Genomic DNA, 15,628 nt, shown 5'->3' on the forward strand with positions numbered 1-15,628 from the left:
CCTGCATTATGGGCCATGAGGCAGGCATGAAGTGCAATTTCAAGAGGCCGGAGAAGAGCGAACAAAAAGAACCGGACATAAGGTCATCCAAAGAGAACTCGAGAGCAATGATCTTCCTGCTTGGGATTTAACAGGGCTTCAGTCTGATCACATGAACAAAATGGCAGAGGAAGAAAAAAAAAAAATGAAACTAAACAAAAAATAAACAACAACTCAGGAATGAAAAGGGACTTTATTTATGTCAATGAAAGACAAACAAAAAAAAAAGTTAAACACAATCCCACAATTTCTGCTTTTAATTTTCACCATGCTGAATAAACTCCTTATGGTCTGCATCAATAAATTACAAAACATACAGTGAGGAAATCAGCATAAATGGAGGTTCTCCTTTTTTTGGCATTTTATGATAAATATAGATAAGAAAAAGTTGCTGCATTGCTCCCCTGGGCTGATACACCGGGACGATGGCGCTTCTACTGATTACATATTTCTAAATATATACTGCATATATCTCTGTAACAGAAAAATAAGGATAAAACGATGCTTATATGAATGTAGCAGACATACAGCCCACTAAAAAAAGCCATTAAAGCCAGGACAGCTCCATGACAAGACAACGCAAAGGTGAAGAGGATCCTGAACACCAAGCATCCCCACTAGAGGTCTAAGACGTGTGGCACACGCTGACACATCGTTTCTGAAAGGCCGCTGCTGAGCTGAGTTTCCCAGGCCAGATAATGAGACGAGCCAAGGCGTATGAAATCAGGCTAAGTAGTTCAGAAGTACTCTGGATTTGGCTGCTCTTCAGTCTGGCTGAGTGCTCAAGATAAAGGAGGTGAGTCTAATACACTCAGACATTTGCTTTGTGTGCACAACCGCCCCATAAACACCAAACAAAAGACTCGGGTCAAAGTCTACCAGCTGTTTATGTGAAACATGGCACACAGTGACCACAAGGGGGAGCTGTGAGAACAAGAACTTAAGGAAACGTCTTTCTGCATAGCAGTGGTGGTGCTAAAAATACATGAAAGTTTATTTCTTGAACTTGGTTTAACTTAGCTAAACCAAGTATTTTATTATTTTAAAAAGGGCCTTTGGTGTACTCTCATAGGTTGCCAAATAAACGTGCATTTTAAGACACATTCTTCACCACAGGCAGGGCTGCTAATGCATGCTGAGCTTTTAATTATAGTTTTAAAAAGACAAAATATGGCTGAAAGAAAGAAAATGTGGAAAAGCTGTGCTCAACAACGGCATGTGCCAAGGACCAGAAACTGAAGATTACCATGGAAACCCCGGCTCGTGATAGAACCCTTGCACATCTTGAGATCTTTCACCCTCCCTGAAGCTCACAATCATATATTCACTCTCTCGCTCACGCACACACACACACAGCCTCCGGTGACGGGATAATAGAATAGTAATAGACCCTAATTAAACAACATCGCTCCTCAATGCCCCGTTACCTTGCAAACCCAGCGAGAGTATCAACATTGAGCCTGCATATAAAAAGCATTCGGTCTGAAGCAGCTGGACCCTGACAGCGCTCAAAGGAGAATAAACTCACAAGCTTGTTAAGAGTCACTCAACGAGGAATTAGTAACCCACTCACACACAGAAATAAGCAAGCAGAGAAACACGATGCACATTGTTTCTTCAGAAGGGAGCACACAGCACGTATTATAGCAACGGTGTGGAACTTGTGCTGATGATTTTTAGCAAACACACACACACACACAAGCAAGCGATGACCACACTTGACCTGCTGGAAGGTCAAACTCAGACTTAAAGGTATAGTTCACCCAAAAAAGAAAATTCTGTCATCATGTACTCAACCTTATATCGTTCCACCCTAACCCTATCTCACAAAAGATGATATTTTGAAGAATGTTGGTTACTAAACAGTTTTGACTATCATTGTCAAGTCAATGGGAACCGAAACGGTTTGGTATCAACATTCTTCAAAATATATATTTTTTGTGTTCAACAGAAGAAATGCATACAGGTTTGAAACGACATGAGGGCGAGTAAATGATGACAGAATTAACACTTTTGGGTGGACTCCCCTTTTAAGTGGGCTGAACCTGGTGCAAATAAATGCGAAAGGATGCATGTCTTAAGCTTACAAATCCCAAAAACCATTCTGATAACAATGTGCACATGACTGACTGTTATAAACATGTCATAACAGCTCTATAACATGCCTTACAGGTGTAAAGAGGAGGGTTTTTTTATCTTATAAAAAAGGCTTATCACAGGTGGAAGTAAGAACTCCATTGCTTGGCAGAAGGATTATTTGATATATCAAATTAAATGTTTGAAACGTTTCTATCCTGTTTTATAAAAACCATGTGAATCCATGGTTTACAGTGATTTTAGAACAGCTAAGCGGCGTTGTTAAGCACAACCCAGAGTGGAGATTCTAAAATCACTGTAAACCACGGCTTCACAGGGCTCATTGCTTTAATTTACTATGGCACAACCGCAACCACACTGTATCTCCACTGCCGTTCCATCAATCCATGCAGAATAAAAACTAAACATAGCATGAAGAAACAAAGCAGGAATTATGGGATGATGTGAAGCCTGGAGTGGAAACCTGCTCTATAAAGGGTTAAAGGGATTTCAGGAGGATAGAAAATGCTTTGGCTGCAAAAGCAAAAATAAAGATACCCTGTTAACAGTGCCCCGCATTTGAGGAACTGAACGAAAACAGACTAAAAGTAGATTTTAGCTATTGATTTTGGTTCCAAACACGAGAAAGAATCGTGATGTCATGCGCTGGGTACAGGAGCTAGCTTATGGCATTTTTCGAATTACAAATGTACATAATTTGGCAACATAAAACAGACCAAGATTCATGTCATTCTCCGAAATAATCATGAAAAAAATATATCTATATATCTATATATAACATGCTTTCTAGGAAAAAAAAAAAGATAAAAAAAAACAAAGGATTGAACAAAACCCTTATTAGAAACAGATTTTTCTCCAATGCTTCCGGTCACCTGCTCCCAGGGTGGGCGGTACATGTGGGAGTGGTCTCAAAGTGTGAGATGTAGTCGTAAATACATGCATGTTTGGATAACACACAGAAGAGCAGGAGCAGATATGTTTATCAGTGTCCTGGAAGTGACAAAACAAGGTGGGAGGCCAGTAAGAGGGGGCTCTTCATGTGGCTCATGTAACAACAGTTAATGTGCGTGCGTGCAAGACCACCATCGTGTCTGAAACGACAACCCCTAAACCAGTATAAACAAAGAAGAAGCACATCAGTAACAGTAAGACATGTTAATTGTTAACATTAGACTACTAAAGTTCTAGATATAAGAGACAATCTCAATGTTGTATATTATGTTACACATAAATGCATGTGTAAAGTGCTTGGGGGTGCAGAGCACCTTAAATAATGGGTCAAATTCTTTCCTTCTCTGTTCTGAAATGAGAAGCCAGGGCATTGTGTTAATGAACCATTTAAACAGGTTTATGATCTAGTAACGTGCATTTTCCTGAACTCAGCACAGGCATCTTCATAAGACAGCAAAAGATGAAAGTACCAGAAAGTCCACTGTAATGGGCTTCAGATTTAATTAATATTAATTGTGAAGAAAAAAAAAAGAAGAGTGCTTGGTGCCTGGTAATTTAATACTGGCAATAAAATCCACGATTTCCATGATGTATCACACCTGCCAGTAGACACAGTGCCCCAGGAAAGAAATAAACCTCAAGAGATGAGAAATGAAACACTGTGTGCACTCTCATTTGGTGTGTGTGTGTGTGTGTGTTGGGTGAGTCGTTTCAGACAGTGAGGTAAGCATTCTTGACACAAACACATTTCTCTCTATATGCACACTCTTTCTTTTTGTCTCGCCCTCCTTTTATCCGGTGGTATTCGGATCCTCCTCTCACTTGCTTGGTGTTCCTTTCAGACGTCTTGTTTGGCGCTCTGCTGAAGTGCTGCTTACATGAACTGCATCTGTAAAAAGACACACAAAGAGTTATAATTGAAGAAAACGGCATCAAATCGCTCAGTAATGACAGTGTGAATGCACAATTTTTAAAGTCAAATTTAAGGCTTTTTAAGACCTTTTTAAGACCTGAAGAAATCAAAATTAATACCATACATTAGGGGTGCGCAATATTGACAAAAATATGTCTCGATGTTTTCAAAGTTTTGTTGATAATAATTAGATGATATTTTACTGATTGTGTTTTTGTACTGGTACCCTGGCTGGTTTAGGCCTGTTGTTGACAGCAGACTCACAAAGATATTCATATTTTTTATATTCTATGCAGTGGTCAGTTCACAGTAGTGACCGAAATTAACTTTTTTATTAAGGGGCAATATTTGCCACCTTAAATTGATTTCCAGGGGCATTTTCACCTATATATGGACATTGTTTCTAAACGTATTTAGAGGTATGCATCACCTTTTATGTCAAATTCTAACATTCAAATTAAATTATATTAGAATAACACAGTGCCAATGTCAAATTAAATCATTAAATTAAAATCCATCCTTGCAGTGCAGAGGTGACACAGAAGCGGCATCAAAACTGGCATTAGCCTACTATATTTACACCTCATTTACAATTGCATAAATAAAGCTATTCAATATTTAAATATGAAATGATTTATAATTTTAACGTTTTAATTAAAGGATACTTTAAATATGAAACTAAAACCACCAGTAGGTCGGCGGCAAGTCACTGTCTTAATAAGCGAGTTGTTGGAGTTATTTATTCAACCGATTTGTTCAAACGGCTGATTCATTCAAAAAACAAGTGATTGTTCATTGAATCGTTAAAATGATTCAGTATGTTCAACTGAATGATTCAGTTCAAAATGCAGATTTCAGTAAAAAATAAAAGAAATGTTAAAAAAAAATCATTATGAAATTCTCGTCGGTGATATAAAGTGAAAATTGACAATATTGTGTCCAAAAAATAACTCACAATGTTAACTTTATTGTTAATTTAACTGTTGTATAAAATAAATAGCACTTTTGCAATTGTGCACAGGAAAACGGCACTCTTGCTCATGTGATATTCTAATATAACAACATAATATGATATAAATATAAGACAAAAACTCATTTGGGGACATCTATAACTGCACTGACACATCACGCAGTGAAAGCAAGCATGAGAGACAAACGCGATGTCAGCTCGCACTCGCAGTGCCTTGTACATAGTTAAAACAATGATTACAATATCATCATAGTTCATAGACAATATCGCACTCCTAAGCACATAAAGAATGAACTTACAACTGAACTGACATTTACTCGTTTTCTTCTCTCCTCTCGCGTGCAGGAGACAGACGTAGACTAATATGCTGCCGTAAGTGACGCGAATTGTCACGTGAATAAGCAAATCCACAAAGATAAAGATACAAAGATATTAAAAAGAATAATACGTAGGCCTACGCTAATTAGATAGTTTTAATTTCGAAAGATAAGTCTAAGTCAAAGTGTCATCTAAAATTTAAGACCTTTCATTGGTAAAAATAAGACTTTTTATGGCCTTAAATTTAAAAAATCTAATTTAAGACCTTTTAAGACTTTTTAAGGATCCACGGGGACCCTGGGAGCATCTGTGTACTTGCCACAGTCATGGAGCTCTGTGTGTGTGTGTGTGTGTGTGTGTGTGTGTGTGTGTGTGTGTGTGTGTGTGTGTGTGTGTGTGTGTGTGTGTGTGTGTGTGTGTGTGTGTGTGTGTGTGTGTGTGTGTGTGTACCTGGGCTCCAGGGATGGGGGTGAAAGGGTTAGTGGGTCTGAGAACAGGCTGGCTGTACAGCATGGGTTGTTGGGTCATCAATGGAACCCCTCCCATCTGTCCCAGCTGAGGAGGGACCTAAATCCACACAAACATAACATCCAGTGTTAATTTCTTTTCAGCCACTGACCATTTAATTGTAAGGTCACAGTGCTCACCATTCCATACACAGGCACTTGAGGTGTTGTCATGGGAAACGCCATGGGAGCAGGAGCCTGTGGGTAAAAAAAGCCACAAATCAACCATCAGTGCGCTGACTGATCAAACAATGCTGCACTGATTAAGCGAACAGCGACATACTGATCAAACACTACTGTATGCTCATTCAACACCATTGTGCTCACTAATCAGGTTCATTTAAAGATCCGCTTTAATTGCACTCTTTTGTACCCTCGACAGGTCAGGGGTACTTCAACTTTCCTGCATCTATTTCCTGGTCCACTCAACACATGCAACACTGGAGCAAAAACATATGACTCAAGGATTTGACACGTTCATATTACTAAAAGTTTCACTGTACAATGACCCTTCAAAAATTTGGGGTTCAGTGTGATTAAAAAAAAGAGAGAGAGAGAAGAAGTTAATACTTTTATTCTGCAAGGATGCATTAAATTGATCAAAAGTGAGAGTGAAGACATTTATAGACTTCTATTTCAAATAAATGCTTTTCTTTTGAACTTGCAATTAATCAAATCAATCATGGTTTTCACAAAATGATTAAGCAGCAAAACTCTTTTCAACATTGATAATAATAAGAAATGCTTTTTGAGCAGAAAATCTGCATATCAGAATGATTTCTGAAAGATCATGTGACACTGAAGACTGGAGTAATGATACTGAAAATTCAGCTTTGCATAAATGGAAACGGTTACATTTTAAAATGTTCATCAAAATAAAAAAGTTATTTTAAATAGTAGTTTTTGATTTTTGATCAAATAAATGCAGCCTTTCCAAAACATTAAAAAACAACTTACCAACCCCAAACTTTTGGATGGTAGTGTATGTCTGAAAGAGTTTTCCCTAAAACACTTACTTACCCGAATAACTGTCATGCACTTAAAAGCCTAACACCTCATTTGACACCTTATTCTGAACATGACAAGCATTGATTTTTACTCATTGGCATCTAGCATGTATTCATCAGTTTTGAATCGTAAGCAAGTTACGTAAAATGCAGTCCCTAAACACACATTTGCACAGGTCTGGTTTGCAAGTCAAAAGATGAATGCATCAAATGCTACAGAAAGGGCACGAAAGACCGAACAAACATCTATATGTCACAGGGAAATCAACATATGACATTTTCTGTGTTTATCAGGCATGAAGTGGAAAAAGAGGGTGTTGGAAGTCAGAGTAAAAGCCTATTCACACAGAGTATCCATTTTCAGCCTCTTCGCACAGAATGTAAAAAATGCCTTTGGGTCATAAGGTCTGGAACCAGAGACTCAAAGAGACATCAAACTATTGTTTTTTAATTAGTCTCAAGAGTACATGAAACAAACAATCACTGTGGTAAACAAGCTCAAGCTAAAAAAAGTCACATAAAAAACAATGCACCATATTATTAACAGCTTTGCCATAATTATTATTATTATTAGTTAAGGATTCGCCAATATTAAAAATCTGTCTAATGCTGTGATGTTTTATGTTACGCTTTTGTTTTAATCTATAAACTTTTTTTTTTTACTATTTTGTCTAAATACATTAAAAACGGTAAAAACTAAAATCAATCATTTTAAATTATACAAGTGATTTTAGGCATCACAACATTATAATTTGACAGGGGTTTGTATGTTGCTTCAAAGTACATGAACATATTCATTTTCGATCATATACGCAAGCTTTTCTAAATAACTAACCATTTTCACCCATGATTCACATCACTTTACTGAAAACCTATTTCATTAGATTGAATAGGTGTAGATAAAAAAAAAATTGGTGTGGAGAAGGAGAGTGTAAAAGAGAGAGAAATGTGAGGGAATAAGAGTTGATCCCTCTCAAATGATACTCAAGATAATAGAATTTTCAGTTATAGGAGGTACTTACATAACTAGTATAGAACATTCCAGTCTGCTGGGTTAAGCACAAGAAAGAAGATAGAGAGAAAGACAGAAACATACAGAGTGAGGAGAGATGAAGACGTTAGACGGGGGGAGAAACAGGCCAGAAAGATGCAGACCAAAGAAAAGGTGGAAGGAGACAGAAAGAAAGACATTGAAGGTTAGTCATTCACAGACATCTGCTCTCTCTCAACTCATGCAGAGCTCAATCTACACTGGAGTGAGACAGAAGAGGCGCCAAAAACACATGTAAACAGCTAAATCATCTCATCTCCTTCCTGTCTCAGAACACACTAAACATCTCACCTGCCCGACTGGATCAATACACACAGCTTGAGAACAGGAAGTTAACACACTCACACTCATATTTCCTGAAAATACACAATATAGTACAGTAGCAAACAAGAGTAGAACTTGCCATCTACTGACATCTAAATGAAATCTGGATATTTGCTGTGAAGCAGATGGATTCTTTTATGTTTATAAGTTTAAGAGTAGTTGAAATTATGTTTGTGTGAGAATAAGTCTGTTTACATATGCAAGAATGTCTGTATATATCAAGTAGTGGTTAAATGTACAGTCATCCGGTCACGGGTGATCAGGACAATTTTGCTATGACCCTACTTACATGGCTACAGTACTAATAAATAAATGGACATGAAATATTGAGTGGAAATTATTGTTATGCGAGAAGAAATAGACTGCAGAGTGATATGAGAGACAGAGATGTAGGAAATCATTTGCCTTGTAAATTATAGAGTTTAGTGCCCTTTGTCCAAAACAATTTGACTGCAGAACTCAATCTATTAGTGTTTGAATATCCACTACCATTCAAAAGTTTGTGGTCGGTAAGAAATTAACACTATCATTCAGCAAGGATGCATTCATTTGATCAAAAGTGACAGTAAAGACTGTTAAATTGTTTTACGAAAGATTTATATTTAAAATAAATGCTTTTCTTTTGAACTTTCCACTCAAAGAATCCTGAACAACTGCATCAAGGTTTCCACAAAAATACTAAGCAGCACAACTGTTTTCAGCATAAATAATAATAAGATATAATAAGAAATGTTTCTTGAGAAGCAAATCAGCATATTATAATGATTTCATTTGACACTGAAGACTGGAGAGATGATGCTGAAAATTCAGCTTCGTAAATCACCGGAATAAATTACATTTTACAATATATTAAAATAGAAAATGTAATTTTAAATCATATTAATATTTGATAATATTACTGTATTTTTCATCAAATAAATGCAACTTCTTTCAAAAATCTTACTGACCTCAAACTTTTGAACAGTAGTGCAAGTATGTTTAGATGGCTATATATTAGTGTGTGTGAGTGAGTGTTTGTGTGTTGGTGTATTTGCATGTGTGTGTTCTCACCATGTGTGGCATGGGCATGGCGGCAGGTGGCATGGCAGCGGGTGGCAGGGGGGCGGGGCTCCAGGCAGTGGTGCTGCTCATTGTCTTTGACTGCCAGTTAGTGCCACCAGTCAACTTCTTCTCTCCAGGCTGAGTCCAATGCATGTCAGATCTGCATGCAAACACACAAAGAGAGTCAGAGAAGCTAGACACTACCTCTTATAACAGGTTGAAGCACACAACCAGAAATGATACAGATAATTAAATGTAAATCCTCACTTTTTGACTAGTGTTCCCCCAAACTGCAGGTCTAAAAAGAGAGCGCGAGAAAGAAGAGACTGTTAAAACAGCCTCACATCAGCGTAATGTTGGAAGACGTACAGCAGTGGAGGCATCAGAGACCTATTCATTTCCCATAAGCTGGGTTTAATTCATCTCTGTCCCACAAGCACACACACATAGCATCTAGCACCATATGGCTGCTGACTCTCTGTTCAGTAGAGTAGCACAAATGCAATTTGAAGGTCAGGGACTTATGACCAAGTAAATAAAACAAAGCCACACAAACAGACAAATAATGCTGCGAGGGAAAGGGACTCACTGCCTACGAGGTGAGCCAGAGACGAGTCCAGGTCATTGGCCAGCAGTTTACTGTCTGTGTGATGGGACATGACCGGAACCTGACTGTGAACCGTCACCGTGGGCTTCAACAAGTCTCCTATCGCATCATAACCTGAAAAAAAAAAGACTGATTATTCCATTGATGAATCCATTAGAGCATTATAATAATGACAAACCACTTATTTTTGCTGCAGACTGGCACCTAACCAGAAGCGACACACCAAGCGACCAGCAATAAAAGCTATTAAGGACGTTTCATCATACGTTTGGTTACCAATTCTGCGGTGTTGAGTTTTTTTTAATGAATTAGGTATCAGTTAGACTTGACCAAACCAAATTCGCTACTGGGTGTTAGTCGTGATTGTTACGATTAAGGATTGTTAAGGATCAAATTGAATTTGTACAGATGAACAGCAGTATCAGATCAGTGTTCTGTGTTCTACTGGTCTTGGGAAAGAAAAAACAGGATCAGCGCAATCAACTCAATATAACTGTCCATGAAATATCATACGCTCTCAATGGAGGTGAAAGTGTCACACTGAGTAGCTGTAACACTTTCAGCATGGACACATAAATTGCTAGTTGCTGGAAACTTAAATCGCATTGGGCTGGTTAGATCATAAGTGTTATAGAGCAGACAAACAGGAGTAGGAAGAGAGAAAGCGTGCTGAAGTCCTGCTGATCTTTATAATGATGTGAGCAGCGGGGATGAGCCCCTGTGAGCCCACTCATGGCATGACAAAAGACCCACAGAGATGTAGAGTAGAGCATGAGGTCAGGATGGGAGGAACCACACTGAGATCTAAGAGGAAATAACATGGCAGGGGTCCTTAAAGAAACTGGAAATTTATGACATCCCCTTTTCTTCTTATTGAGGCATTAAATTCAACATGAAACCAAAATATTGGCCCCATTTACCTTCTTAATACATGTTTCAGGTCTTATTGTGCGGGATTAAAAATGTAATAAATCTTAAATGATTTTCCCTTTTTGGCTGACATCACATAGGCAACACAGGATATTGATTAAATGTTAACCAATAGGTATTTAATCTTCGTTTTGGACTTCTATGGTAGGTAATGCAGCCTGAACTTTAGCATACACACATTTTTTTTACCCTTTCAATAATTGACTGCAAACTATCAGCTCTGTCTACATTTATATATAGATAGTCCATTTTTACAATTCAATTAATAGCAAAAGTCTTATACGGAATATAAAAATAAAAGCCAAAATATGAACAAATATTCTACTATATTTGTATATAAACAATACTAAAATAGCACTGTTGTGAATGTCATTTCATGTTGTCTCAAACAGTTCCATTAATTGAAGAGGCCTTTGATGGTTTTCAAATGGTAAATAGCACAGGGCCTTTTGCTAATTCTTTTAGTAAATGAGAGAAAGCGAGAGAGGCAGTCTGCTGACACATGCCATATTTATACAGTTCTACTTCCTGCTTCGCCAGCAGGAACAAGGAGGCCAAAAAAAAAAAGATGTACACTCACCACATCAGATCAGCCATCACAACCCAGGAAAGAGAGCAAAAAAAGAGGAAAAAGGGGTGGTTGGAGACAAACAAAAAGAGCAAAAGGTAAGAAAAAAAGAGGCCAAGGAAATTAAAAAGAGGAAGGAAAAGGGGCAGAGAGAGAGAGTATATTGGTGAGTGGAAATGTGTGTGCGTATGTGTTCAGATAAGGAGTGTAACAAGCGATTAACAGATGGAGAAAAATGCCAGTCAGCACCACTAACACACACACACACATAGTGGATGGATGAAGGGATGATAACAGACTGTCCACAGCCACAGAGCAGCGAAGTGAGCGAGTAAGTGGGGAAAAAAAAAAAGCATGAGCGTTTCCCCAAAGAACATTCCCAATCTCTCCAGAACCGAGTCGGGCGGGCAGGTGCTGCAGCCGGCTGCAAAATTCGTTTCAGCTTTCCAGCAGCAAAGCTCCACAAACTCACCATACAGCAAAACCAGCGGAAGAGATTTATTTTGGGTGAAGGTTACTAAGTTTTGCAGATTTTAAGCGCCACAGCAAGGATCAAACTTTTAAAGATTAATAAGCGCAGTTATGAATAGATCACACTTGTGAGATATTTTACCAGCTGATGGCTTCACATCACTATTGGAAGCTTTAGTCCCAAATACAGCATCAAAATCTACATTCATGGTGGGAATGGAAGATGGGATGGGATGAAGAGTGCTGCTCTCTAGACCTGAGAGTAACACACACACAAAACATGGAAAGATGTCACACAACACATTAGGATTGTTGCTCTGCAAAATACCTATGATACTGTTCCCAAATCTTTAGACCACTAAGACTTTTCCAGGCATTTGAGATTATTGGATAAGGATTGAAAAAGTTGCTTAGCAATTCACTATCAAAATTTCCTTGATATTCTATTGATTTTCATGGATTTTTTTTTTTTAACCTGGAGGGGAGAATAAATCAATCAATCAATTAATCAGAATTGCACCAAAATTAAAAGAGTTTAAAATTAAAGTTAAAATTCTCATCAAACATATATTATAGCCAGTATGTGCATGTCTCATTTGTGTATACTATCGTTGAAAAGTTTAGGGTCACTGAGAATTTTATTCAGCAACGGTGAATTAATATCAATACAGATATTACAGACATTTATAGTTACAAAAGTAAATGCTGTTTTGAACTTTCTATTCATTAAAGAATCATGAAAAATATATATATTTTACGGTTTCTGCAAAAAAATTAAGCAGCACAACAAAAAGTAAGAGATTTATTACTGTCCCCAAACTTTTAAACGGTAGCGTACATGACCTCTTTTCTGGCAATATATCACAGATGAGCCACCATTTAAATTGATTCTAAACGATTCATCAAAATAAAATCTGAGTAATGATATGGCCTATTAAATCGCTGGCTTGTTAATCTAAAATTGCCTATTATTAATCTTGTTATTTTGGCACATGCTATTTTAAACGTGATTTTATGTCTTTTTGCCTGGATATCTAAATAACAGCAATAAAAAAATGTAAATGTTCATCATATCACAATTTAAATCTCAATGCATGTCATTGTAAATCACAATATACTTTTTTTGAGGCCAAATTGTGCAGCCCAGTTAAACTTGGACCATTTTACATGCATACTGTATCCTCCTGTATATTAAAGTTTCTGATAACAGTTTCCATCCATCCAAGAATGCCATTAAATGCCGATTTTGTCTGAAAATGTTACTAAATACCATTTTCAGCCCAAGTGCTTCAGACAGCCGAAAATTCTGTGGACTCCTATAGTTATTGCACAATTTCTAACGTAAATAACAATATACAGCTTAAATCTGTGCCTGTGGCTCTTTCTCACTCCTCTGCTCATTACTCAGCAGTCCTTCCCATTTTAAAAACACCTCATTCCTCCATCTGTCTACATTGGTGTGTCTTTGCGCTGTTAGTAGTATATGTGGGTCTCTAGAGGCCTGAATCTCATTGTGCGTCTGGCTAGCCCTCGGCGCACCTGCCCACTAGCTGTAAAGCGTACGCTCCAAGTGCATGCTGTGACCTACAAATCCTGGCATAGTTAAGAGTCTGGCAGTGTGTCTACACTCTGTACCTTGTGTCCTCAATTCACACTATCCCAGCAGATGTGCTGAACTGCTGAAAATGAACTTCTGACACTAAGCAAGGCTCCCAACCACAGAGATACTTGGTACTAATACTAATGGTCCGCAAACCGGTCACGCTTCAGAATATCTAGAAAACGTCGTTCTAAACCGACACAATAGGATGGATGGGTACGAGAAATAAAAAAAAAAAAAACACAAAAACATTGGTTAAAAACATTAACATCTAAACAACACTTCAGGACATCACTGGGCCTGCGATGCTCTAAAATGATTCCTTACAGCACTGTCCTAAATGACGCACTTGATGTGGACTTCTCTCAAGTGTTTTCGTGACGTCCACAAAATTGTAGGGTGTCTCATTTGTGATCTTCTAAACTAGAAGAGTGCTCCCTTTGTGGTCGTGATGTACTCTTATTATGCATTTTTGCAAAGCAAACATCACTGCACACAACAACCCAACAGTCTATACGACATTACACTATCAAAAGTTTGGAATAATTAAGAGTTAAGTTTTCAAAAGAAGAATCTCACTCACCAAGTCTGCACTTATTTGATCAAAAATACAGTAAAAACAAAAATATTGTCAAATATTATTAACATTTTAAAGAACTGATTTCAAATGATATTAAAATGTAATTTATTATTTTAAAAAATATTGTTCATTGAACTTTCTACTCAAAGAATCCTGAAAAAAAAGGCATCACGGTTTCCACAAAAATATTAAGCAGTCGAGTCAGAGTTAAGATTGATAATAATAAGAGCCATTATTAAAAACTGAGCGTCAACATTTATTGATAATAACTGAGCAGAAATCAGCATATTAGAATGATTTCTGAAGGATCATGTGGCACTGAAGACCGGAGTAAAGGCTGCTGAAAATTCAGCTTTGCCGTCACACTCACAGGAATAAATTAAATTGTAAAATATAAAAAAAAAAAACGTTCTTTAAATGGTAATATTTCACAATATTACTGTTTTACTGTAAATGCAGCCTGGGTGAGTATAAGAGACTTCTTTCAAAAACATTAAAAAAGTATTTATTCCACATTTTAGTGTACAAAGTGTGAACTTGGAGGACACCCAGGGCTCATGGCAGCATTTGGGGACACAAATACAGCTTGTAAGGATTTGAAACAGCTACATAAATGTACATAGGAATGAACTAGCAAGTGAACAAATAAATAATTAAATGAACATTTACTGCAAGTTAACAAAGGATTGATCTGTTCTAATGATTTTTCTGGGACTATATTAAAGGTCAGCGATCTAAAGTGGTAAAGCAACAGAGGCGGCACTAGTGATGGGGTGTGTGCGTGTGTGTGTGGGTGTGGGTGGGTGGAGTGGGCCGCACCTCCCCAGGCACTGCTGCTGTTGGAGATAGGAGCGCTCTGCACAGCAGGAACGAAGGCAGGCTGGAGGTCAAACAAGTCACTGGTGAGGTTTGGCATGCTGTGGGAAAAAAGGACATTAGTTCAAGAGTAATATATTCAAATACAACCACAGAGATTGTGTATATTTTGTAAATATATTGCAGTATTTTATGCTATTTTATAGAAAATGTAGTGTTGTGTGTGAAAATATTTGAAGGTTTTCCATTAACTGGATCAGAGGTTCTCAACTTACAAGACAACTTACAAGCAACATTAAGACACACTGTCTTTCAAAAATTTGGGGAGTGAGTAAGTTATTATTTTATTTTATTTTATTTTATTTTATTAATACTTTCATTCAGCAAGTATACAGTTAACTTTTACATTGTAGATTTGCATTTCAAATAAAAACAATTCGTTTGAAGTTTCTATTCATCAAAGAATCCTGATATATGGAATTCCGATATCCACAAATATAATAATAAGAACCATTAATATTAAGAACCATTATAAATTTTTGATCACCTAATCTGCATATTAGAATAATTTATGAAGGATCATGTGACAAGACTGGAAAAATGGCTGATTCAAATTCAGCTGTGCCTTCACGATAAATTAAATTTTAACAAAATATTGAAAAAAAAATTATTTATATAACAGTTATTTTGAATTATAATAACGTTTGACAATTTTTACTGCATTTTTTAATCAAATAAATGCAGCCTTGGTGAGTGAAACTTCTTTCCAAAAAAGAAAAAAAGAAACTTGCTCCAAACTTTTGAACGATAGTATATATATATATATATATATATATATA

The 15,628-nt window shown here is 37.1% G+C and overlaps 1 protein-coding gene across 6 annotated transcripts in view; it reads right to left on the bottom strand.

Moving 5' to 3' along the window:
• Positions 1–213: 213 nt before the first annotated feature.
• LOC307155455 (phosphatidylinositol-binding clathrin assembly protein) overlaps positions 214–15,628 on the bottom strand; it is a 51,346-nt gene continuing 35,931 nt past the window's right edge. For 4 of the 6 annotated variants that reach the window (XM_079866084.1, XM_079866082.1, XM_079866080.1 and 1 more), the window contains 9 exons: positions 14,793–14,890; positions 11,936–12,049; positions 9,807–9,938; positions 9,485–9,515; positions 9,227–9,377; positions 7,824–7,847; positions 5,936–5,992; positions 5,739–5,855; positions 214–3,976 (listed from right to left, as the gene is read on the bottom strand). In XM_079866084.1, coding sequence (XP_079722210.1) covers positions 3,962–3,976; positions 5,739–5,855; positions 5,936–5,992; positions 7,824–7,847; positions 9,227–9,377; positions 9,485–9,515; positions 9,807–9,938; positions 11,936–12,049; positions 14,793–14,890 — 739 coding nt within the window. In that variant the 3' untranslated portion in view covers positions 214–3,961. The remainder of the gene's footprint in view (positions 3,977–5,738; positions 5,856–5,935; positions 5,993–7,823; positions 7,848–9,226; positions 9,378–9,484; positions 9,516–9,806; positions 9,939–11,935; positions 12,050–14,792; positions 14,891–15,628) is intronic. The other 2 variants (XM_079866083.1, XM_079866081.1) reach the window with 1 other exon arrangement.

The sequence above is a fragment of the Squalius cephalus genome, assembly GCF_949319135.1.
Source record: "Squalius cephalus genome assembly, chromosome: 3".
Taxonomy (NCBI): Eukaryota; Metazoa; Chordata; class Actinopteri; order Cypriniformes; family Leuciscidae; genus Squalius; species Squalius cephalus.